The sequence below is a fragment of the Clytia hemisphaerica genome, unplaced genomic scaffold (genome assembly GCF_902728285.1).
Source record: "Clytia hemisphaerica strain Z4C2 unplaced genomic scaffold, Clytia hemisphaerica genome assembly, whole genome shotgun sequence".
Classification (NCBI taxonomy): domain Eukaryota; kingdom Metazoa; phylum Cnidaria; class Hydrozoa; order Leptothecata; family Clytiidae; genus Clytia; species Clytia hemisphaerica.
The window spans coordinates 771,725-798,880 of record NW_027103979.1 but is presented as its reverse complement, the minus strand read 5'-3'; the positions used below and the strand labels follow the sequence as shown (position 1 = coordinate 798,880).

General features: G+C 34.6%; 2 protein-coding genes across 3 annotated transcripts; both read right to left on the bottom strand.

Annotated features, from left to right (window-relative positions):
- Positions 1-3,232: 3,232 nt before the first annotated feature.
- Positions 3,233-8,831, bottom strand: LOC136810914 (repressor of RNA polymerase III transcription MAF1 homolog). Of its 2 annotated transcripts, XM_067067500.1 has the most exons (5): positions 8,340-8,830; positions 4,887-5,336; positions 4,578-4,697; positions 3,801-3,874; positions 3,233-3,400 (listed from the first exon to the last, which is right to left on the bottom strand). In XM_067067500.1, the coding sequence occupies exons 1-4, from the start codon at positions 8,420-8,422 to the stop codon at positions 3,802-3,804; spliced, it is 726 nt and encodes a 241-aa protein (XP_066923601.1). In that variant the 5' UTR covers positions 8,423-8,830; the 3' UTR covers positions 3,233-3,400; position 3,801. The 2 variants fall into 2 exon arrangements, with proteins under 2 accessions (XP_066923601.1, XP_066923602.1); XM_067067501.1 differs by lacking the exon at positions 3,801-3,874 and having other exon boundaries at positions 8,340-8,831.
- A 3,656-nt stretch (positions 8,832-12,487) lies between these two features.
- LOC136810913 (adenosine receptor A2b-like) lies at positions 12,488-14,310 on the bottom strand. The gene has a single exon (XM_067067498.1). The coding sequence runs from the start codon at positions 14,291-14,293 to the stop codon at positions 12,971-12,973; it is 1,323 nt and encodes a 440-aa protein (XP_066923599.1). The 5' UTR covers positions 14,294-14,310; the 3' UTR covers positions 12,488-12,970.
- Between the last annotated feature and the right edge of the window lie 12,846 nt (positions 14,311-27,156).

Sequence of the window (27,156 nt, the reverse complement as noted above, 5' to 3'; positions counted from 1 at the left end):
AATGCTCAGAGAATAATTATTTTATTAAGTTCTTCATTCTTTCTTCTTTGCAATTATTATAAAGGTCTTTTAGGTCAAGTTGTTAAGTTATGCAAGTTACTTGGAAATTTGTCATTATGGAAAAAACAACGGATTTTGAAAAACCATGAACCGGTCATATCAGCATACACCATCTAGATGAAAAAATGCAGCCTTAAAGTGACGAAAGAACAAAAAGATATTTGCAACATATGTTTTAAAAATAGCTTATCGACTTGTTAGTTCCTTTCACTGATAGCAATTTTTATTTCGGGTACATAGAAGGGTCATTTTTGTTTTCGCCTGCGTTGAGAATTTTTCTTATCTAAATCATATTTTAGAAACTCTAAAGTTCATTTTTTTAATATCTAGAATTTTTGGCGAAATCCTTCGAAAAGTAGCCTTCGTCGAGTGCTTCCAGTCTGATTCACTAGACTCAGCATCATCAAAATTTATCAAAAAGAAAAATTTCAGACAGGAGTCGACCGGCTAGTATAGCCGTAACTTGTGGGTTCAATGTCTAAATATAAAAGTCTTGAAAAAAAATTCTACGATTGAATATTTAAGTCTCTTAGTTATGATTGCTGAAGTCTTGTAAAATTTTATTACAGAACATTAAAGGAAAGTTTCTGCTCAATGACGTTACATATATGATTCACCTCGTACTTATCAAGGACAAAAAGATATTTTGGAAGCTTTTAGAAGTATTGATGCAAGTAGCCCACACCATACAATTTACATGATTATTCTTAAGCACAAAAGAACTTTTTCTTATTGCAAATAAAAACCACTAAGACATAGAACAAGTGAACAAAAAATATGAGCAAAAAAATTACAAGATAAAAAAAAGATATTTTTTACAATAATAAAATGGTGTTAAGGGCTACTTAAACTACACAATATATTGACGAAAAATATTCGACAATATGGTTTGCGGACCGTAATGTACGAAGTAAACAACTGGTACTCTATCATAAAAAGGAATTTTTTTTGGGTAAACAATCCCCCTATATTGTTAGAGTATTGCAAATCAAGCTGACAATATATTGTGGACACCTTTTCAATATATTGCCGGCACTCAGCAATATATCGACAATATATTGCCCGACAATATATTGTGTAGTGTATGTAGCCCTTTAGAGGCTAGTCATATTTACATTACATTAAAATCATAAATATACTAAACTAAACCAGGGGGGAGTTGAAGGTCAAAAACTAGGGAAAGGGTCAAATAATTTAGACATAATCAATCATTTCTTCCAGCTGTTTTGAGGCAATGTCACGAGTATGACAGGAATTCATATGAAAGGTCAATCAAACTGTGTGACACAAAAAGGATGAGACTTAGAAACTTGAATGGATTATTGAATAATGAAAAGCTTAAAGGGGACGTCTGCTTTGGTAGATCATTTCAGTCATAATTCTATGCCAGATAGCTAAATTAGTAAAAAAAAGTTTGCAGAAAAACGAACTCAAAATCTTTATTTTTGACTGACATATTCAGATTTTAGTGTTTTACAATTTCCTCTCTTTTACCTGATTTTTGACGTAACCTTTGTTCGTAATTTATAAGAACAGAAATCTTGTCTGTAGTCTAAAGTACTGTGTTTAAACAACTTTTGATAAGAACATTTTAATTCAAACTTCTAATTTCGATGATTTTTCCAGTCCACAACTATATAAATATTTCAGTTTTCTATGAAGATGTTGGAGTAAGCTTTCATTGACAAAATGTTGGGAAAAAGATGTTTTAACGACTTTAAATGCTTTTGCACATCTCTGACTTACTTAAAATTTTCTTATAAAAATGCCAGCTGCACAGAAAGAGGAGTTAATCTTGTTTACTTGAAAGAACATAGAAAACATATAACATAAGCTACGTCATAAATTTTGAAAAAGAGGGATTTTTTAAATGGCCATAGAAAGTGATTGAAAAAAAATCTCTTGAAGTGAGATAGCTCATTTTAATCTCCCTGGAATAATTTTTCCAAAAACTCTAAAAAAACAATACCTAAAATCAGACCAGACGTCCCCTTTAAAAACACTTTCGTTTCTATAGAAAGAGAAAATTCTTAAAATAAACTTCATTCAGTTCCTATCCAAAGTTCTTAGACCAGGTAATGACGAAATTTTAGACAAAACCTCGATATCTTCCAACAGCTGATTGGTTGAAAGTGACGTATTGACTGACTTTACGTCACTCACAACCAATCAGCTATTGGGTCTGGTGTAATGTCAAAAGTCATTGCAGTGGTGCATATCATGAATATCGTCTTATTGCCGAGGATTTTCAGATTTTCAGGGTTGGGTGATAAATGGTAAAATAAAATTTTCAATAAATTATAGGTAGATCGAAAGAAAAAAAAAGTTGACAATTTTACAAGACAAAAGAAACTTAAAAGGAACCAAACATTATTTACAAATTATGTTGATAAAACCAACAAAAAAAGTAGTTTTTTCTGATAAAGATATTCTTATTTTTTAAATACACACAAACATAAAATCTTCTAAACATCGAAAGATTATTATTCAAAATACGAACACTTAATTTCACAAACCTTACTTCTTTTTTCAGCATTTCGTAAAAGTTATAAATTCTCAAAACGTCAACGAAGTCGAAGCCCTGAGTCTTCAGATAAATTAAATTTGAGCCATAAGATAAAAAATTTCATTAATTGATTGAGAATGAGTCTCGCACGACGTATTACATGTTTCTTTCTTTATAAGCAAGTGTCTACCTCTATATCAGGCTTGTATTATGCTTAGTATTCTATCGTTCTCAAACAATAGAGCTATTGTTTAGGTTACCAAAAACTGAGCCTGTATATGCTTATAAACGTTATGCTTATAAGAGAAAATACATGTATGTCATTAATATGATAAGCTCTGACTGATCTTGTAAAACAATTATATAAAGTGGCCCTCAACAAAAATCTTCTTTGTATTTGAACACTTATTAAAATGAAAAGGGATATACACCTTTGCCAATAAAATTATAATTTTTGTCACTTTTGTGATTTTTGATTTCGTAAACATTTTAATAATAAGTAATCATCGATATGTACAACCAAACAATAACTACATCACTAAATCAAATCAAAAGTGTTTCAAGACTCAAAAACATAAAAACTAATCACATTATAGTTTTAAAAATAAAGAGATATACTATGTTATGTACCGAAGACTTGGATTAGTATACATAAGGCAAAACCAATACTTTCCCTCCTCTTTCTATGTGTGTCAACCAAAACATTCGTTATTCCTGCCATTCCAATCCAAAACAACCATGCATTTTACCACCATACTATTAAAATACACTCGAATGTAATCCACAGGTACCAAAGAATTTTCAATTCAACCAATTGCATTTGAAGACCACATCCTAAAATTTGATAGAAGATAAAATCAAAGATTTTTGAACTAAGAAAAATTTGCCTAGTTTAATTTGAAAAAATAGATCAGTCAGTCAAGGAATGGAAGTCAGTGTATATACAGAAGATACTCAGTGTTTTTTTATAACTGACAGAGATTAGTGCTCGTGTTTTAAAATCAAATGGTAGTAATTATACCATCCGAAAAACACTGAGTACCTTATATTATACATGGTATTCAAGTCAATTGTAGAACAGTCGAAAACTTTACTTAATGACGTTTGGCATAGGGAATAAAAACTCTTTGAAATAGGATAATGTAACCATGGGGGATAAAAACCCTTGATATGGGTTAAAGTTAACATAGGTCTTTTAAAAGGGAGATAAAGGGGGAGGGGCAAAAGTCAGTACCTCAGTTTACCATTTCACAGTCCATAGGATCCATGACAAATTGGTCAAATTCTGAGGATGACTCCGCTAACAGACTAAAACGAAAATTGTTCAGGGCTTAAAAACTTAGAAAGATGGAGGGTGGGGGAAGCCTAACCACTGAATTGGTGAATGGTAGAAACGTCTTCTATTTTACAAAGAATGGGTAATCTGAGTAAGAGACTTTGCTGTTTAATCAATTTAATAAATTAGTTATGGAAATACACTCTCTAATAATCTCTAACAAGTGTTATCTTTCTACATACCAATATAATGGAGGTGTGTAGGGTAGGATGTTAAGTGGATACAAATGTATGATGCAGTTTTGTGGTCAAAAGGCTAATGTTTATCTTATTGGTTTGATAGTTCTATATAAGGAGCGTTCTGACAATTCCTTCCCTTCGGTTGAGTGCATTGATGTTTGTATGTAGAAAAACTTTGAAATGTCATGAGACATCCTGTTTACTTCAATGTTCGAAAAAAAAAGTCATTATCCAAATCAAAAATGTGATTTGACATGTCATTGTTAATTCCATTAGCCTTATAAAATGTCCAAACAATTGATGGAAAATGGTGATTATGTCTAATTACCATGTAATGACTTTGAAGCATATTTAAAAACAACCTGAGTTCAAAGTCTACTTCTCTAGCCGTAACTAGCTTGTGCAATCTTTAAAAAGAAATGCAATACCCTGTAAAACCATACGTCAATTTTTTTTCATAAAGAAAAATGTAATACAACAAGATTATATTTCTCACCTTGAGCCGTTGCATTTGAAGAATAGAATCCTTTTCAGTTCTTTGTTGAAGAAGAAGTAATTGAATGACCACAGACATCCAGCTTCTCCAAATGGATCTGACTCCATGTCTGGGTTGTAACTAAAGAATTTGAGGATGGATAAAAATTACATGATATACAACCACAAAACTTAGCCATAGCAATGATACTGTTAACAAACCAAATTATGGTAAATTTAATCTAATCTATCTAAATGTCTTGTTGGATTAAAATGGATAAAAACCTTAAAAAAAAGGGGAAAATTAAAACAGGACAGCATAACATTATACCTAAATATTTCACAATCTGAGAGACAGATCTCATCATCAATGGCTTTCCATAAATTTGGACTTAATTTGACAAAATCTTCGCCCATTGAGGTTGACAGGTTACTGTTGATGTTATTCACAATCCAAGTCAAATCTCCTTCTCGACTGAATGCTTCTGATTTCACTGAACTGAAGTCGTAATCCGGAAATGAAGCGTTAAGTGTTGAAATTAAAGTGAACAGCATTTTGCGATTCATGACGGATACATTGGAGATGTCACTTTCATCTGTGCTTGGTATACGATGCATTGGTGGTAAGTATAGAGAGTTCGGTGAGATTCCGTGTACCTGCTCCATTTGAGATTCAGATGGTGATAAGGCTTGTAAGTCTGCAGGGCTTTTACCATACATATTCAGCTCTTTGTAAAGTTTCTTGTCGTTGCCAGTCATTTTGCAAGAATAACTCTCCAGACTTAAAATAAACAAGTGATACTTTTATGGACCTACCTGGTTATGCATTTAACACATTTATAATTGATATCTATGTGACGTGACCATTAAATAATCATTCAGAAAACAAATAGTGACGATCTATTAAAATTAGTCGTTTGTTTCTTATTAAAAAAACGTTTAGAAACCAAAATTTCATGCTCTTGAAATATTCTTTCATATTCAAGACTTCGTGAGCAAAAAAAACATCAATCTCATCAAAAAATTGAGTAATTTGGCTAAGAACATTGATGTATGTAATTATTAATACTGATTCTTATAGATAAAGATGCGTTTTTTAAGCTGAAAAATTCTTTTTTTACAAAAATCTGCTTGAGCCATCTTTTACCTACTTTCATGCATAAAAACAATGAATCCAATTTTTCACAAAGTCCAAAAAACCTGTTTTTTAGCTGTTTTTTTGGCCCAAATTTGCCCAAAATTTTTTTTGTCGAAAATTGGGCTCTGTCACATTTGAGGGTTTGTAGTTATGCATCTTTGTGCAAAAGATCATAAAGAATGAAAGAGCCAATCTCGAGAAAAGCTAATACCTAAGTGATTGATAAGGTGCTTATGAAAAAATATCGAATTTGGCCAGTTTTTCTATAAAAACACGCCAATCAACCAAAATTTCATGACTAAACACAAATATTCTTCAAAAGTAAGCCCTCATGAGCAAAAAACATCTACCTCATAAATAAATTGAGTACACTCATTTTGTTTTATAAGCATACGGTAAATTTCGGCTGAAGCTCACTATGCTTAAGTAAAGCTCAATTTTGAGCCTCGACTATGCTTAACCCTATGCTTGGTAAAAAGATTATGAAGGGGGGGGGGGGGTGAAAATTTTCGCACATTTTCCCCTATCTTTAATTATGAGAGAAATGAAGACATTCTATTGTTTTTGAATGTTTACCATATGATTTTGAATCTTTATAGTGTTGTATTCATGTTTCAAAAACAGACTGCTACACTTTCTCTCTTGGCTTGGTGCTATTTGATATTAAAATTTCTTTGGCTGAGCCTCAAGGTATGCTTAGCATATGCTTAATTTTTCTGGAAATTTGAGCTTTAGTATGCTTATAAACGTTGTCGTTATGCTTATAAAACAAAATGAGTGTAATTTGACTAAGAACATTGATGTATGCTTATTAATAGTGATTCTTATAGATAAACATGCGGTTATTGAGCCAACAAATTTTGACCACTACCATTTGGCACCTTTGTACCAAAAATCAAAAGATTCCTATGATTCAATCCTGAGAAAAGTTGGTAACAGACGAACGAACGAACGAACGAACGAACAAACGAATGGACGAACAAACACAGGTTAATTTATAGGACCTCCACCGTGGTAGGTCCAAAAAATAAATAGAAAATTTTTAGTAGGAAATCATTTTCAACCAATTATCTATTAAACAAACTTCAAATGTCATTTTCGAATCACCAATCTAGGCATGACTACCTCTCTCAGAAAGACTATAAACACTCGACTAGAAAAATATATATCAATCAATCTTATCAATCATCTGCTGACCCTAGCCAAAAATCCTGGCTCTTACTCTTTTCTGCTCTACTGTTGGCGTGAGAGCCAGATTACAACTACACATCCCTTCTCTTAACGTTATGAAGTGTCACAATTATAAACTTTTTGTTGAAAAATTTATATCTTTTCATCTCTGAAACACTCTTTGTCTTTTGATATGATAAAGAGAATTTCCAAAAGTAATTACGCCTGAAAATAACTGTTTTCTGAAAATTTCTAAAATGTGATATTCATATACACTGTGAAACTCACGATAGTCAATGTTAAAAAAGCCTTGAAACGAGTAAAGGAGGTGGATAAAAAATGGCCAGTAAAATATTTATAAATGACCCATTTTAGTCATTTTGTGATTATAATTTCTACGGGAAATCGACAGTAATTTCATTCAGCTTGTGATGTTTGAGAGCTTGGATGTTGGGAAGCTGCAAGAATAAAGCCTGACAATCTCAATCAAACGGAATCGACGATCAAACCAGTCGAACAACAATTGAACCAATCGAATATTACCTAGAATTTTAAAGTTCGATTGAGATTCAATTGCGTTCGACAATCGAATTTCAATCGGTCGATTGCGTTCGATTGGTTTGATCGTCGATTCCGTTCGATTGAGATCATCTGGAAAGGACAACACATTTTGCTGATTCAGCATTTCATCGTTGAAAAGATTGCCGTTTTCGTCCGTATATATAATATAAAATAGACCTTTTTTCAAAGAGGACGTCCTGTTGAATAATTATGTAGTCCAGCAGAAAAACAATGATAAAACCATGCATAATTATTACAATATGCATGATACAGTAATTATGCATGGCTCTATCATTGTTTTTATGGCTGGACTACATACCGTAAGTTGGTCTAATGTCGACATCCGTCTTCTAATTTCGACATCCTTCTTTATAGATAGGAATATTAAGAAGGTCGAAATCACTGATAAACTAAAGATTTTTCCTCTAATCGCGCTAATCAAAGTCAATCAGCGATTCCGACCTTCCCAAGTTTCTATTGTTCCTATCTCTAACAAAGGGTGTCGAAATTAGAAGACGAATGTCGACATTAGACCAACTTACGGTAATTATTCAACAGGACGTCCTCTTTGAAAAAAGGTCTATTAGTTGGCGTAATAGCTGTTTTCTTAGACGACTCTGTTTTGGGTAACTTGCATCAGTGGAGGCAAACATGCATAGCCCTCAAGTGAATGAATGACCTGGCTGGTCATTAAAATACAACTACGCAGGTCCGCTTGCAGTTCTACTCTACCATTTTTGTTTTGATTTAACTTTGTATTTTAATGACCAGCCAGGTCTTTCATTTGAGGGCTATGCATGTACATGCATTAGCCTCCACTGAACTGATGCAAGTTACCCAATCTCACGGTAGTTAGCGCTAATATAATGGGTGCTGGGACACCTTATACTGAAATATATATCAAAAAATATTTACCTGCCAGAAATATTAATATTATCTCCTTGAACTGAGAGAGCTGAACTCAGTGATTCAAATGTTGAATTTTGAAGTAACTTCATTTTCGTTTTTGATTAAAATTATTTACAATGTAGCTATTTACAGTTTTCCAAGTATGTCCAAAATATAAATATCTTCAAATATGTAGTCAACAGTTCTGATTTAAACTTTTACTTCGTATCGTAAACGGTGGGAAAGAAGACCAGTAAACAAAACAAAAGAATACTGTGTCTTTGATCTGCATTCGTCCAGCGGCTTGAAACCACCAATGAACCAATAAATAGATAATATGTTACCAAAGATAATAGTAACAAAATAACCTTCAAACACTTATAAAATTGTTACCACAGTGAATAAAACTGTATCTTTAAGCTGTGTCGTTTGATTTTGAGAACCAGTAAACAGGTAAATGAGAAAACAGGAAAACAATGGCGAGCCCGCAATTTTTTTTGAAAAATGACTTCACTAAATTTTTTTTTGTTATTGAAATGTCCAAACAACATCTGGTGACCCCATTTTATCTCCCCCGCAAAGTTTGGAACTCTGTTCACAAGATGCAATTCTGAAGAGAAGCGGGAGAGGATATAAAAAGACGGGCGGGTAAAAACTCCCCGGGCGATGAAGAGGGTGTTGGTTGGAAGCTTGGAAGGTAGCCTGGAACTCCCAGGAGTTACTTTTTCCCGAGTTAATTTTTCCGAGTTATTTTTCCGAGTTATTTTGCATGTGACGTCATAATTTAAGTTTTTATGACGTCACCACAAAAATGATAACTCAGTTTTTTTTTCGCGCCTTCTTGCCTTTTCGTTACTTCTTTACTTACTTGGTATTTTCAAAGACTTTTGGTTATAAGTCTTTGGTATTTTTTAATTAACTCGGGTTTTTTTCGTGCCTTTAACTTTTCGAGTTGCTGGTATTTTTTAACTCGGGTTTTTTTCGTGCCTTTAACTTTTCGAGTTATTTGTTGATATATTTAACACAAATCTACCCCTTCAGAAGTAACAAACCCATTATAATAAACAAGTCGAATTTTCCATAAATCGAATATCTGCTATATTATAAAAACATAATGTAAATAAATAACTCGAAAACTTTGAGGCACGAAAAAAGTCTAAGTTGAAATCTATTAAATAACTCGAAAATCTTTTTGTGCCAAATATTTGGCTGTAGTTGTAAGTGACTTCCCTTTCAATTTCATTCCAATGCACCTCTCTATAGCTTTTCGGTTTTTGAATTTAATACTCTAAAGAAGGTCCCTGTAATGGGGGGATAAAAAATAATAGGGGGAATAAAGGGGGATTGTACTTCCAAAAACCCCACAATAAGGTATTAAGCTAACTAGCATAATTTTCATTAAAGTGCCACCGCAGAAGAACGATCAAGTTGTTGAATTTTGAAAGAAATGTTACTGATAGCCTTTACTTCTGTTATAATGGCTCTCATCCTGAAGCAAAAATTTCTCTACAAATATTAGCAATTTGTGTCTATCTCATATATCTTCTTCTTATAGAGATAAGAAATTATTTTTATTTTTTTTGTTCTCTTTTATTACCAAATAATGTATATAATGGTTGTTTATATCATAGTAAACGCTACTGTACTAAAAATTCTAAACTTAACGTTACCAAATCATTTTCACAAGCTCATTTTGGCTAAACGAAGCGATAACTAAGTAAATAAGATTCGTCTAGGCAGCTATTTTCTATTTTGAAATTTTGCGTAATTCGCAAAATCCTCAATTTTGCGTTTTGATGACGTCCTAAAAATTTAATTGCAATAACTGTTGATAGAATCATCAAAATAAGATTTCAAATTTTTCAAAAAAAATTCAATCTTTGGTAAAATTTTCCGGAAACTTTTTTTTGCAAATTGCGACACATCAATTTCATATAACAATGTTTTCTAATCTTGAAAAATATAAAATGCATCTTTGGTCAATTTGAAATTTTTGATGCTATCAAAAGTATTGGAATTCAATTTTATGACGTCCAAAAAGCCCAAAACGAGGATGTTGCGAATTACGAAATTTCAAAACAAAACAACTCTTCGACTCTTATTCTATTAGTCATACTTTCGTTTGAGCCCAAAATGAGCTATGAAAGATTTGTAACGTTGAAGCATTTTGACCCCCGCCTTAACCCTTAATCCCCTGGAGGGTCGAAATATATTGAGATTTTAGTGTATTTTCACGTTTTTTAGAATTTAAAATTCGGGCGAGGGTTGTGATTCTAGTCCACTTTATTTCATTGAATATTTCGATTTTGGAGGGGTTTGATTGCTTCTAGGCTATATTCCCAGCCTTATTGGAATAATATTAGCTTTTGAATCCTGAGATCCTATGCTCGTAAGTCTTAAGTCTAATGTTAAAATTCAGAGTTAAAGCTATAATTTCCAACTGTACTTTAACGCGCTTTAAAATCATTTGTGGTATGTTTAAAATTTCGCAGAGAAATCCCCTTTGTCTCAAATATTTTGTCCATGATTGTAGCAAACAGTAACGTTTGGTGAATGCATTCGAGTCAACAGAGAAACAGAAACATTTTATTATTTTATCAGCAAGACGGAAAATCGATTTTTACACTGTAGTTTGTAGATACTGCGAACACCATAGCGCACCATAGAACTTAGCTATCTTTGAAATTCAAGCTGTGGAGACGAACTATAAGAGTTTCATCACGGTGCGTATTTCAATAACATTGATATGCATATAATCGACGGAGAGCATATATCCCCATCTTAAGCTTAAAAGTGGATTATATAACTTTATACTTCACTTGTATAGCGTAGCTTCGCTATACAAGTGTCCTTGTTTAAAGCTCTTCTGAGGAAATCTTTTATATGTGATATTCATATACACTGTGAAACTCACGATGTTAAAAAGGCCTTGAAACGAGTAAAGGAGGTGGATAAAAAATGGCCAGTAAAATATTTCTAAATCCTTTGATGTTATATACCATGTTCCAAAAGGTTTTAGATTCTTCACACTAAAACTAGTAGTAGAACCCTTGAAATATCACTAAGTGAGTCGATATGCGAAGGTCATACCAAACCCAGATTTGGCAATTTTGACCAGCTCCAACCATCCCATCTTCCTCCACAACAATCATCGTGAAAATATATCCTGAGGGTACTATGTTTGTGGGATGACGGGTATGTGCCGCCCGACTTTTAGCAGTAGGGCTCTTATAGGGACCAAAACAGACTCTTAGAGGGACTTTAATGGAGAAAAAACCCGAATTTTGTGACCCGTATTGGAACCATTTCATAGAAATTTAGACTTTTGAGAGTCACGATATCGAATTTGGGCTGCTTTTACAACCGTTATGTACCCTGAGTATCAGAGGCCAAGTTTTCAAAGAGAAAATTTATTCGAGCTGTGATACTCACGGTAACCGTTATGGGGACTAGAATTAAATAATGTAATTTTTACCACCCTTAGTGGGATATTGAAGGTTCAAAAAAGGGACCCATAAGGGCGGCACATACCCGTACCCTCCTTTTGCCTAGGTACCCCCACCCAGAAATATGTTGACAATTTTGGATTCCCCTTATAATAGAATTCTGCAAAGATTGTATTTCCAAAAATGCGCCTCATTTAGGTTAATTGATCGTTCTTTTTACATAATATCACTTTACATACATATGATCATAAAATACAATGGAATACGTTAAAATACTCTAGAAGATACCTTAAAATTATCCGACACCGAATTTTGAAGCGTAAAAGGCTAGCTTTTATGAATTATTTTTAAGAAAACGTTTCAAAAAAAAAATTATTAAACATAACATCGAACTTGCCTACTACTAGAAAAAACCGTATGCTTGGAAGTGAAAAATTCATTGACCGCAATTTCTCAACCAGTCTAAAGTTCCAACTTCCTTCGTTTTGAAGTCACTTACTGAGCTGTCTATTGCGTGGACTAGCTGAAATGTGAATCTTTTCAATTTAGCTCTAAATAAATCAGAACCAGAAGGACAGTAGCGTAGATAAGAGGGGTGCAAAATTTGTGTAGGAGAGCAGAAATTTATGACACATCAATTACCGTCGTTTGATATAAGTTTCCCATTTCCGCACTAAGATTATTATCACTTTTCAGGAATATTTCCGCCATTTTTCCCGGGATAACCGGCCTAACTTTCTAAAGCTCATTTTTCAACAAGCTGAAGTCCTGGTCTTTTTCCGCTAGTAAAGTGGCAAAGGAATATTAGTGCGGGAATGGGAAACTTATAAAAACGACGGTACCTTATTTATAATCTTAAAAAAGATAATAAAAAGTCTGCTTGCTTACACAAATTTTACGCCCCTCAGTCCTTGTCTACGTTACTGAAGAACGCCTGCAAAAAATTTTTTTTACAAATTTTGGTATTTTTTGGAAGGGGTAGAAAACCACTGGATTCGTGCTCCTTATACTACTTATGATTTTGTAGGGCGGTCTGTGATTCAGACTAGTCGAACAAGTCAAATTAAAGCTCCAAGAAAAAATGTTTCAATCACCTCACCGTCAATGGTTGCCGGGGAACCGGCCGTGAAAGCTACGGCGCGGGGCGATCCCACACGGACAATTGCCGAGCCGCACGGCGTTTTCAGGCAGTCAAAGTGGCCGTGGTTCATTTCAAAGGTTTACACCTTTTAATTGATTCAAACCATTAGTGTGATGGACTTCCGAGTTTAAAGGATCGGTTTCTTTCCGAGGAATCTCATAACCGTTCGTCGTGTATACCGAATTATTACATTCGTCGGGATACAATAACTCGTTTCTCGGTTTTTTGAGTAATTTATACAAAACATCTTTGAAAGCCAATCGAAAGTTAGCACCGAATAGAAAATAGATAAATGGATTGATACACGAGTTGATTGTCGGTAAAATATAATTAAAAGTCGTTGAGATGCAATCGTAAGCTAATGGGTGTTCAAATTTCAATTTAATCATTGTCGGTAAATCCCAGATGCCGATTAAGATGATAATAAAATGAGGTAGCCAACAAATAGTGTAGGCGGCGAAAACGACTGAAATTGTGCGTGCCGCACGGAGGTCGTGTTTCAACCGGCGGCCAAGTTTCTTGTTATGTACGGAGTTTCCACCGTTTGATGGTCTCATTCGGTTTATGGAGTCGGCTTGCTTCAAAGCGACGCAAAGAACACAGGAATACATGACCGTTGAGACCACAATTGGGATGAAATAAATCACAGTGGCCATCGTCGTAACAAATTTGTAATTATCGTATGAACAAAATCGGCCTTCCTGTCCTGATACGATAAATAAAGTCGCGCGATCAATGGAATCCCATGAGAACATGCCGAGTCCTGACCACACTAGCACGTAAACCCAGGTAAAAGCAATAAACAATTTTGCTTTAGTATGTGTGAACATGATTGAATATTTGTACGGCATCGTGATGGCACAAAAGCGATCGATTGCAATGATAAGAAGATGGGTGATGGAGGACATCGGGAACACAAAATCGGCGATTGTCATGACGTAACAGACATTGAGCGAGTTACAGAAATTACCATTGTAGATACTGTTTTGTAATCGAAAGCTGGTCGAGAAAAAGGAGACGCCGATATCGGCGACCGCTAAGGAGATGATGAATTTGTAAGCGACCTGTCGTTGAAGATTTCGCGATGAGAGGATAGTCAGGATTGCCAGGAGATTGCCACAGATGCCAACGACCAGGACGAAGACTAAGAAACCAGTGAAGATTTTATTCTGTAGAGACGCCTCTGTTTCACATGGTGGTGTACCCATATTGATGTTTGAGTATGTGTTGTTTGAATGAGTTGTGTTTTCAATGTAGGTACCAATTGGTGTTGTTTGGAGTGTGGTTGGCATGGTGATCGGTATCTGATTGGCTGATGTTGAGGGGATTTGTAATAGTAGAATAATGATTGTGCAAAAGAATTTGCGGACGGCTTTGATAATTTTTCTTGTCATTTTTTGCTCGTAGTTTTATATCTGAACAAAAAGAAAAGAATGTCTAGAGTTTTCTATTCAGTATTGAGCGTAACCTATACGACTTCATTTTACAGGGCATAGTTTATCAAACATCCAAGATAAAAATGCACCCTTCCTTATTAATAAAAGAAAACAATTCCAAAAATTTGTTTCAAGCTTTCGATATGGATTCTTACGACAAGAGAAAAAGGTTGAAACGACTCTATAGTTAAATAGCCTGGATGCAACCATGACTTTTTCACCTCAGACCGAAAAAAGGCGCAAAAACTTTTAATCAAGAAAGTCAACCCACCTCATATATTAACCCTGATGAAGTAATCACTTTTGAAAACTAAAGACCTTTTTTTGGTTAAAGCAATAAATAAAGGAAATTTTGTAATCCTTACATATTGGCTTTTCAGGAAAAAACTATTTTCCTCTTTATTGTTAAATAGGTCTATCAAAATATACAACAGCAAATTGAAACAGACAGTTCTTATAAAGGACAGAGAATCCAAAAACAGCTCCAATATAGTTTTAGATCCCTATTTATACCAATTTTGGAAGGTTTTTTGGTGTGATGAATATATATCAGAAAAATCGTTTTCTTCTATTCTCTTTATTCTTCGTTGCCGCGATCTGGATGCTCTCCGAGGTGTAAAAATATATAGAACTTTGGTAGTCAATAACTTCAACTAATTGAGGTTAAGAATAAAGTTTAATAATCAAAGGAATTAAACCGACAGTTTTAACAACAGGAAAATTTATACTATGATATAATAAAAAGATTGAATAAATATCCCTCCCCAGCATCTACCCAAAGTTTATCCTTAATTGAAAGATTAGCAAATCAACTCCTTAGGGAATGCTTAGCTTGAAACATTGAGTTTGCAACCCGATGGGCTAGAGAGGAATCTTCAACCTTTCTCAAGCAAGAAAAAGCGAGGCCTTGAAATTTGAACCACCTCTAGAATAACGGTTCGAATCTAGCTCTTCCTTTGTTTTCACGCAGCATATTTTTATAAATCTGGCATCTGGAATATATTTTCATATCTGGCCCTTGTATAAAAAGCAAGCAGGTCACACGTTCCAGATGGGAAATAGGTGGCTTCGATTCCCATCCTAGAATTCTCTAGCGTTCGGAGTTTTCAAACTCAATGACTTGCGCTCTAACCACAATTCACAAAGCCAGGATAAAACTTGAAAGTGAAGAAATTAAAAGTAAGTCTGTGACCGCAGTCAGAGGCGACCCGAAGGATCCTCTTTCGATAGCTGTCTATCCGAAGGTAGGGGAGGGCGCAACTCTTGCTCCCTGGACCCTTGATCCTTCTCTTAATTGCTGAGCATCAAGCAGAGAGGCATCAAGTACCATTTTGGAAATCTTTGGTATGACCCGGCTGGGGGTTGAACCCACAACCTTGCGCACTGTAGCTGGATGCTCTACCTTCACGCTACGGTCGCTAATTCTTACACAATAAATCAATGAAATCAAGGCCCACTGCACTACGGTCACTTTAAGTGAAGAAAGAAAGTTACTGAAAAAAACACGAGACGAAAAGGAAAATATCCTTTGGAAAAGGGCCTAACAATTTCCAAGATTAGGGATAAAAGAGAGTAGCAACGTGAAAAAAGCTTCGAAGAATGATAATTGATGTGATGAGTGATAAGACAGAAAGGAGGAAAAACAGCTTATTTATGAGACAAGGTTTGTTATCAATCACTCAGGGTAAAACATATACGAAGATAGGGAAAATGGATAAGATAGGTCATCACAAACAACGAGAGTTTTATGTATAATATTACTTGCAGAATGACCTGAAGCTCGCTGTCGTCATGGGTCGAGTTGGTCGAAGGTAGTTGTTCCCATTGAATTCAACTATACTAAAACATTTTAAAAACTTCCCTTCAATATTTCTGAAATGCGGCCATTGGGGAGTGCCTTAGGTATCCAACGTAAAGATTTATTCTTAAGATGTACGACTACAAATCCACCTGATGATGACCCTTGTCTTCGAAAATGAAAAACTAAACACAGATCGAAGGTGCCCAGCTCGCACACAACGTTGTTTCAACGTTAATATAACGTTATATGGACGTTGTGAACGTTAGATAAACGTTGAAACAACGTTGTGTGCCAGCTGGGTGTGAAGGTGATAACAATATGACTGTCTGTAGCTTAACTTATTAAGGGTTTTTTAATGCTGTCCATCAGGTCATGACATCACCTTATTAGGTTTTTTAAGCCCTAAGTTTCGACCAAAACAAGTCATAGTCATATCATGTATTAGCCATAACTTACTTGACGAAAAATATTCATAATAATAATAACAACAATCTGGGTACGAAAAAGATTTTCTGTATTTTCAAAAATAATCAACGTTCAAAATAGAAAAAGGGGAAGCAGAGCTTTGACTTTGAAACTAACTCACAATTAACAAGCTACATATGCTGAATTGCTATAAGAAAAAAAACAAATTAGAAAATCAGAAAAAAGGACGAAGCCAATCGCGTTTTCCCTAAAAATGACCCTAAAAAGGGAATTGCCCCAATTAAGAAAGTCTGATTTTTTACGGGCAAACCGAAATTACCGGAGAAAACAGCTTCAGCAACTTTTTAGAGAATCTTGTCCTCTATCTTTCAGCCAAAAATCAGAAAAAACTAATGAAGTAATTTCACATAAAGTACAAAAAACTCCATTTTAGGCACTTTTTAGCCCAAATTTGCCCCCAAAATTTTTTTCGAAAATTGGGCTCATCAGATTTCAAACATTATCATTTTACACTATTGTGCAAAAAATCTGAAAAAAATACCAAGCCAATCACGAAAAATGCTCATTTTCCCTAAAAATTACAAAAGGGAATTTCCCCAATTAAGAAAGTCTGATTTTTTACGGCGAACATAGCTTCAGAAAATTTTTAGAGAACTTTTATACCCTAACAAGCCAATCGCGAGAAAAGCTGGTAACAGACGAACGAACGGACACGGGTTAAATTAAAGGACCTCCGAGGTAGGTCCAACAAATTATTGACCCTGTATATATCTTATCCCACGGAAAAACTGCATAGCTGTCGTCCCCTATTTTCTTTTAAACATTATGAATAGTAAGAACTAAAAAGCAAATTAGTTATACCAGAGTCATATATAACCATCAAATTTGAAAAAAAGAATTTTACAAAATAGCGCCCTATTTTAAACTGTAAGAGTTGATTGAAGATACATGAACAGAATGCAGAATGCGAAATAAAGTAAATAAATAAATAATAAACATCCCAGCATGATATCATGTTAGCCCCCTGAAACAAAAATAACTTTAGATTGATACTATTAAAAGTAACGGAAAACTTACTACAGAGGAGGTTGTTTTTATCCACACGTCAGAATTAGATTTCACGTGAATAGAAAAAAATCCTGAAAAGTAATCCACCCCAGGGAAAAAAGGTGAAAATATTGAGAAAGCTTACATCATACTATATAATCATGTATGATTAATCTTTCTAAAAAACAATGATATCTTTGTAATCCTGATATAAATTTAACCAGTTATTCCCGAGCTATTCTCATTTTCTTTTCTTTTTTTATAAGAATGGTGTAAATCCATTTCATCATGGATATTCTTAACTTTTTTGGGAAAATCATCCTAAAATATTCTTACAGCATTCTTAGGTTAGGATCCTAATTCAGACTAGATTTAACATTTACTACGTCTCAAGCATAAAATGGCATTTTTGTGAAAAGACTGAGCCTTACTTGGAGCCTCCAAGATGGAGGTAATTGACAATATTCATAATGGAAAAAAATGCTCTAAAATGTTTAAATTTTTAGCTTGAGTAGCAAAATTCCATGATGGTGATATTCTTACCATTTTCCTAATTTTTTGGCCATTTTCATCATGGACATTCTTATAAAGTGTATTTAAAAAAAAAAAGCGTGTATATTTAGCACACAAACAAAGGGATACTCAATGATTGAGTCTCCAAAACAAGAGTTCTTCCTTAAAATAGATTTAGCTAGCCCCCACACACCCCCTTTCACAGACCCACTGGGAACCCTTCCCACTGGAAAAATTTACCAAAATATCATCCCCGGTGGAAAATGATCCTCCAATTTTTGTCCCCCACTGAAAATAATCATCTAAACCAATCCTCACTGCAAAATATTTACAATTTTCCCTTCCCCACTGAATTATCTAACTTAAAGAGAAAAGAATCGATATACCCAGCCATAAAACATATGGGAATATCAGTCCCCATTTTCAGTTTCAGGCCGTTATTTTTATCCCCACTGACTGAAAAAGTCCTACCGGGTCTGTGAGAAGGGGGTGTCCTCATATAAAGATACGTATCGTATATTAAAAAGTAAAAAAAGTCTGAAATTTAGAAGATGTTTGAAGACATTGTAACAAATCGACCATCAAAAAGGACAAAAAAGTTCGGAGAAAAATAAAAAATTGCAATAAGAGAAAAAGAAAAGAAATTGAAATATTGAAAAGGAACAAACCCAGGTTACAAATTACAATCTTGTCTCCAATGTTCTATAGTCTAAAACTTTTTAAAAGGTTTGGATTTTCAAACAGAATAGATTGACCAAAAAATCTCAAAACAAAAAGATAAGTGTAAAAAAATTAAAACTTGGAATCCAAATAATAAAAGAAAAGAGCATATGAACTGACGTAAATCATCGACTTGGGGACGAGGATTAGCATTAAGAAAAAACATTGCAATCATCATATAGCAATTGCAAGTTAAGAAGGAAAACTAAAGGAACAATCAGATGTTTTGGATCAGGTGAGATTATCAGTGAAATACACTCTTTTTGAAAGAATCAATAAAATAGTTCCGAGGGTTCACATTTTTGGTCCAGCGCGCAGCAGAATGGACCTTTAAAATGCAACTGATCGAAAAGATTTTGTCTTTGTCCGGGTCTGTGCGCGCAATAAATTAACAAGTCCAGGCTAAACCAACCGCCGATCTAGAATTTTTGCCCCGCCTACCCGCGCGATGTTTGACCTATGTTTTGGATTGAATTGGTAGTAGAGTCAAATTTCCCGGTTAGATTAAAGGGTTGTTTCAGGTAGGGTCAGGTAGGGTTAGGGCTAGGGTTGGGATGGGAGTTAACCCCTGGTTAGGGTTTTAGCCCCCGGGTAGAGTTTGGAGTAAATACCATGTTTAGAACCCACTTTGAACTCCTTCATGCAGTTGTGACTCGATGGCCGAGTGGTTAAGGCGCTGGCGTTCTGATCATAGTTGCTTTGTATATAGTGGGCTCGAATCCCATCAGCGGCAAAGGTTTAGAGATTTTGGGAAATGCATCAAAAACTTTTAAAACTTAGTATACAAAGAAAGTGTCAAAGAATAGAAGCTCAGAGTGGAGGATGGGAAGGAATTTTTTTTGCGTCACTTAAGGAACTCGGTACGAACGACATTCGGTTATTGCCACGCCAGCTGGACCTTCACGCCGCTCCGGCTTCTTGTCTTAATAGACGATATCGGCTTAACATGAAAACTCAGATTTGATCCCCAAGAATTCCCCACAATGCTTTGCGCGTAAAAAAATTCACGGTGAAATCGTCCATTCTAAAGGACGGCAAAATTGTAGACTATCAAAATAGTCTTATTTCCCGATTTTGTGAGTCCTACAAGTCTACAAAATTGAGGCATTTTTATACCTATTATCACCCCATTCTCTACAAATTTTACCTCGATTGACTAAAATTCAACTATTCCAATTTATGTGGGGTGGGGGGGGGCTGAAGTCAGTATTAATGAATTAAGCAGGGTTTTATTGGCCCTTAAAGACAGGAAAAACTATTAACCTTCGTTTTCTTAGCCCCCTCAAATCACTACTGCCCCTCTCAAACCACTACTACCCTCTCAAATCACTAGTGCCCCCCCCGCCTATTCAATGTTTCATTTAATTGATGGAAAGAATGGTCTTGGAACCCACAGTAACAATTGAAATAAAATATAATCATTCACAGTAAATTCCTGGACAAAAAAATTCAAAATAAGAGCACTTTTCTCAAAATGAATGAAACACACTTGGGAGACTTTTAAGAGCACTGGCACTTTACCAAATGCTCACTTTTAAGTGCAAATCCCTTATAATAAGTGTGATGTTTCAAGTGAATTTTGCTATTTTCAGCATACGTAGTCTTCTTAAAAATATAACTGAAGACTCTTAAATTTAGACGTATTCACTTATCAAGAAAACAGGATTTTACTGTGATTCTCCCAAACTGTTCTAGATAGATTGGCCATTCATGTCAATCACGCCACGAAGGTGTTCATAGATTGCAATTGAATATTAAACACAGTCGAGCAAAACTTAATGGTGTCCACTATACAATAACTACACATAGACAAAATCATAACATCTGATCAACCAAGCTAAGTTACTTGACTCTCGATCACACAATCACATTAAAAAAGACTCTCAGCTGGCAATAGACGTCGTTTTAACATTCAATAATAAACATTTTTTGGACGTTATAGACGTAAGTTGGACGTTTTTTTGACGTTCCGCAACCAACTGGACTTGACTGGAGCCAAAAGACAATATATCCTTCTTTTTTTAACCAGAGGAGAACTTCATTTCTGTAAATGAAAATTTGTATACTCTTTCACCATCTGAATAACACCATCACTGTGTCTCACTAACATTCTGTCAATAGACGATATCGCGTTTAGATAAATGCAATGCATTCTGGTTTCTCGGGGACCCTCAAGGGAATTATAATATATTCCAGATCATTATATAATCGACATTATAATTCCTTTGAGAGTCCCCGAGAAACCAGAATGCATTGCATTTATCTAAACGCGATATCGTCTATTGGTAGTATGAGCCCACTGACACTGACCTTGACGACCGACGGGGACGTGCCGCTGGACTTTGAAAAGTTATATAAAAAGTTTGTTCTACAGTCTGCTGTAGCATATAGTCAAAGTTTCGAGACAGTGCTGTCTTTAAGCGTGTTCCCTTATGTTCGCAAGGCATTGTGGGCGAAGATTAACAAGCATCCTACACGCTTTTTTATAAGAACAAATTATATATAAGAACATAAGGCTTCGATGGCCAAAATGTTAAGAACAAGTTAAGAACATTTTAAGGCTTTGCGGACTCTAAAACACCCGATTTCTTAGGAATGGCAAAAATGCTCATAAAATGGTGAAAATAAGAACATGTTAAGAACATTTTTAGGCTTAAAATCCAAAAAGCTATGAATTTTGGACATTCTTATAAAAAAACGTGTAGTTTGAAATATTGCTTCAAACTTGATTTTTTCAAAGGTATCTCAAAAAATTATTTCTATTTTTTATAAGAACTGTTCAGGTCAATTTTAAGCAAGCCTCGACAATGAAGTGTTGTAAAATTTCAAACAGTATATAGAATTCAATATATTGTTAGCCATTTTTTTGAAATTGAGATTCAGACTTTTCTCATTAATAAGATATAAACGAGTCTAGGTAATGTTCTAGTTGGTGAGTTGGGGAGTTGGGGAGTTACTAGTTTCGAGTTGGGGAGTTCGTAAAATTTTACAGTGACCGAAAATTTTCTAATTGAAACTAATGTAGCCCAAAAGTACAAATTTCAAATTAGCCAGTACCAAATATATTATTGACTTTAATATCATAAAAATGGTAAGGTGCTGGCTAACAAAGCCAAAATACTTAGTACTGTTATGTCATTATCATAATGCTGACAACATGACACGTTCTTGAAAAAATATTGACAAAATCTTAAATACAATGATTGTCAAACAAATTCCCCCAAAAATATTGATCATACTGCAAGTGATGCTTATTGTATAAAAGGATATAAGTTGACAGTCATCTTAGCCTCAAAAAAATCGTAGAGATAGCTTATAGAGCTAGAAAAATAATGACACTTTCTTTTGTCATTTTATCATTGGAATTGACACTTTTTAATAAAAATTTTGATCACATTTTAAAATACAATGGTTCTAAAGTCACTTTAATCAAGAATTATATTTATACTCAATGTGATGCAGGAAATATAAATGGATATGAATTGACAGTAGAAAATAGCTTTCCATGCTCTCAGCGCACGTGTTTAAGGCAAATAAGCATATTACAGGTGGTATATGTATTATACGTATTATATGTGTTATATATATTACTCTCATATTACATTTACTTTCAAAATCGTACTTTTGATGTATGTTATTCTTTTTCGGTAGCCGGTAATGTTTTAACTCCCCAACTCGAAACTAGCAACTCACTAACTCGCGACTAGAATAGTTTCCAAACTCGATATAAACCGTGAATAAGTTTTCTCATCGATTATGTACGTGTCTGTAAACTCTAAGACTAGATTACAAGGAATTTTAGGAAATTAATTCGTTGGATTATAATGCGACTCAATAAGACTAAGTGTTTAAAATTAAAATCTTTTTTGACGGACTTGTTAATTTTACAGATGAAAATAATAACTACTTTCACTACATTGAACTATAACTTTGATAAAAGTAATGAAATGAAATTAGACTGGGTTCGAGCCTACTTTGCAAGAATACTTTATATAAAACCTTCCCAGGGGGATGCTTAGGCAAACATGTGCATGCCTTAAGGGTCGTTTTTTTCACCTTTCAAAGTTTCTCTAAAGGTTGGAAAATCAGAAATTTTTGAATTAGTCTTTCTAAGGGTCGGATTTTTAGGTAATTTTTTTGATTTGAAAGCAAAAATTGTAAAAAAGTCTCTCTAAGGGAAGGACTTAAACCTGTTTAACACTCAGCTTCAGCTTCATGCTTCAGCTCGTTACAATTTTTCTTTGATTTGAACCTGGGATGTACTTGTACCTGTTATACTTATAACACTTTATCCCTTTCCAGCATCTTAACACCACTGTGTCAAACAACCGATGGGACCTCAGCCTCACTGGAAAATTTAGCGAAAATTTCCTTTAACTTTGATTTTATCCTCACTCGAAATTTAATGTTTAAAAGTTGCACTCCAAAACTATCCCCACTAGATTTTTTAACCTTGGAACAATAAAATTTCTATCCCCATTCAGTTTTCAATAGGAACTTTTATCCCTTTTGAGGAACAAAATTCGACCTGGGCTGTGAGTCAGAAGTGTATCTTACAAAAAAAAAGGTAGCATGATGCAAAAAAGGATCAAAAAGGATAACCAGTACTTAACCCTTTGCCAAAATAAAAGTGATTGTCTTTTCGGAAGCTCCCTCTCTGAAATCCGGAAAATATCAGATTACCGCTCCAACGAGACTTCCAATATTAACTTAAGTAAGAGATTTTAGATTCCCTTGTTTTTATTTGTCAAAAAATGTGGCTCGTGAAATTTTTTTGAGCCATCTGTTTTAAGGATACTGACAAATATACCAGACAGCGGGGGATAGGAGAAGGGAAAAATGAAAGAAAAAAGTTATTTCAGCGGAAAATGAATGGAAACAAAGGAAAGTTGAAAGAAATTCGATGTCCTATTGTTTTATGGTCTAAAATACTTTCCAAGAATACAACTTTTCGACCGTAGCCGCCAATTGCCGCGCGAGCATCTTCTAATTCTAAAAATTTCTGATATTTGAGGATCTAGTTTTGATTCCCGCACATGAACACTAAACATGTCACACTTCTGTCTTAGTATGTAACCTGTAAGACGTTTATCGTGGTTCAATCCAAAGGGGCTTACCAGCAATGATGGTTTTTAGTCATCTACTCTTTAAGTAATGGTCTTAATTTCACTTTGATGGTAAATCTTCATGAAACTTTCATGACATAGACAAAGACATTTACTCCAGTAATATACACTTTTTTATATAAGAACAATTTTATAAGAACAATGAGGCTCAAAATCGCCAAAAAATAAGAACAATGCTGAGCCTGAAATTACTCAATTTCAAGCAAATTAGGGGTTAAAGTAGTAAAAATTGGGTATAACGCCTAAAATACCTTAATTGCATCCTATAATAAGAACAGGATAAGAACAATTTGAGGCTCAAATTGCCAAAAAAATAAAAACAGTCGAGCCTCAGAAATTTTTTACTGGTGTATTACAGTTGTTAAGTTTCCAGAACTCGAACCTCCATTACTTGAATATCTTCTTAATTCGAACAAGCTTTCTTGTCCCTTCACTAAACAATGCCTCCCCGGGGGAGGGGGGCACTCATATGATCTGGCCTACGTCAGGTGCCGTGCTTAAGGGTGGGGTTTTTCAGCATCCCAAAATGCACTGTACGGGTGTGTTTCTGTGAGATTTCACTATGCAAAGGTCGAATTTTAAAACAAATTCAAAATAATTGTTTTTAAAAAAGAAAGGTTTTTGCTTCTCGTTTGTTTGAAAAAGTTTCTATTGTCTGATAATTACAGCTGACAAGAATAATTTTCCCAGTTTTTCTTTGAAACAGAAAATTTCCCAAGCTTCTTCTTTCACGCAGATTTACAGCTGAGAAATATAGTTCACTATAAGGGTTGAAGATATGTACATAATGTACTGTAAGGGTACGATTTTGAAAAGCAGATTTTGCGCGGCACATACCGTCGTATCGAAATCGAGTGCCCCCGGGAATGCCTCGAGTCGAGTTAAAGAGACTCTACCGTATTAAATTTGTTGTTACTCACAAGAAAGAAAGAACTATTATACCTTATGTAATCATAACATCTTTAGTTTACTTCGCTGCCAAGAAGATAGATAGATACGAGCCCTCTGAACGCATTCGGGATGGGTCCTACCCACGAAGGGTAGGAATCACGGCGCTGACAGACACTGCTACTTGACAGGCGCAAGCTGACAAGTCATGGCGTATACCATGACACTCGAACGATACTGGGAGAGCGATGCTCACGCGAGGCCGAACCTTATGAGTGACACGGCACGTCACAATCTCTGTCTAATCTACCCACACTCTTGTATGAGAGTAATGGTACCCAATTCCCCTCACATGGTATGGGTTGACCCGGGCGAAGGGCGACGTATATTCACTTGCCAAGTGAATTGTAGAGACACGGTGGGTATCAAACTCGGGCCTCCCAGGCGGGAGTCGGGGGTGATAACCACTATACCACTATGCCTGCCAAGAAAAAGAAGGGAAAACAAAAGTTGTGATGCCTTGCTTCAAACTGTGATAAAAAGTATTAATTGACTTGTTTTTAAAAAGTTTTTCAGAGTGTTTGTTTTTTTACTGTACACTTTTTTATAAGAATAATTTCATAAGAATAACAAAGCTCAAAAATGCTGAAAAATAAAAACAATTTAAGAACATTGATGACCCTGGAATGGGTAAATTGTGGGGTTAAGTTAGTAAAAAGTAGGTTAACCTAATTTACAAAGAAATAGAAAAACAGGATAAGAACAACCAAACCTCATCAAAGATTTGTAATATACTAGTTCTTATAAAAAAGGAGTGTATTTGATAGTTCGGCTTCTCTTTGTAAGGGTCTGGAAGTTGAGGGAAAATGCTACATTTCAAACACCATATGGAGTTGAAGTCCGATGAAAAAAAGGTTAAAAAATTTTGTTTACGAAAAACATTTTTTTTGTTTCCAAAATAGATCAGCTACATGCTTTTTTTTATAAGAATGGTGAAAATCCATTTCATCATGGATATTCTTAACTTTTTTGGGAAAATCATCCTAAAATATTCTTACAGCATTCTTAGGTTAGGATCCTAATTCAGAATAGATTTAACATTTAGTATATGTCTTAAGCATAAAATGGCCTTTTTGTGAAAGAAGTGAGCCTTACTTGGGGGTAATTGACAATTTATAATTGAAAATGCTCTATAATGACATTCTTAGCTTGAGTAGCAAAATTCCATAATGGTGATATTCTTAGCATTATTCTTAATTTTTCGGCCATTTTCATCATGGACATTCTTATAAAGTGTATTCTTATAAAAAAAGCGTGTATAACTAGGACATTTTAAGTTGTTCGCGACAAGGCAAACAAGTTTCGGAAGCAGTTAGCAGGACAAGGGTTCCAAAATCATAAAATTTACCCCTCTCAAAACTGTCATAATTCCAATATTCTATATTTCCACATATAGTCCAACAAAGAATCAGTTTTATTTTTCTCTCAAGAACAGATCTCTCGAACATCAGAACAAGCCAATCCCGAACAAAGCTGGTAACAGAACACCCTCTTCTCACAGACCCGGTAGGATTTTTTCAGCCAGTGGGGATAAAAATAACGGACTAAACTCGATGGGGATTGATATTCTCATATTTTTTATGGCTGGGGATTTCAAATCTTTTCTATTCAAGTCAGAAAATTCAGTGGGGATGGGGAAAATGGCATAATATTTTGCAGTGAGGATTGTTTTTTTTCCACTACTTTCAGTGGGGACAAAAATTGGAGAATATTTTTCGACCGGGGACGATATTTTGGCCAATTTTTCCAGTTGGGAAGGGGTCCCAGTGGTTCTGTGAGAAGGGGGTGTAACAGATGAACGGAACAGACGAACGAAAGAACAAACAAAGGTTAAATTAAAGGACCTCTGAGGTACTGTAGGTCCAAAAACACACATAGACATACTTGTTGTTTTAATATTACCTTAATATGCATGTTCCAAATATTATGACCAATGAATAAACTATGGCAAAGAAAGGAATATTATTGCAAACAAGAAATGAAATTTTACGGGAGGAAAAATAATAAGACAATGGAGAGAAAAATATTTGGTCCTACATGAACAAAGAAAAGGTTGATAATAAATAAAAGAAAAGTTTATCGCGGCAAAAAAATCTTTGATATAGTAGGTTGGTGATAAAAAAATAAAGAGGAAGTACAGCCGTGAAAAATTCATGAAAAAAAAGAAGAAATTATTTCTTTTGGTAGTAGTTAAGCTTTATCCTGAGCAGATCATCAAAAAAGATTTTATATTGATTAAC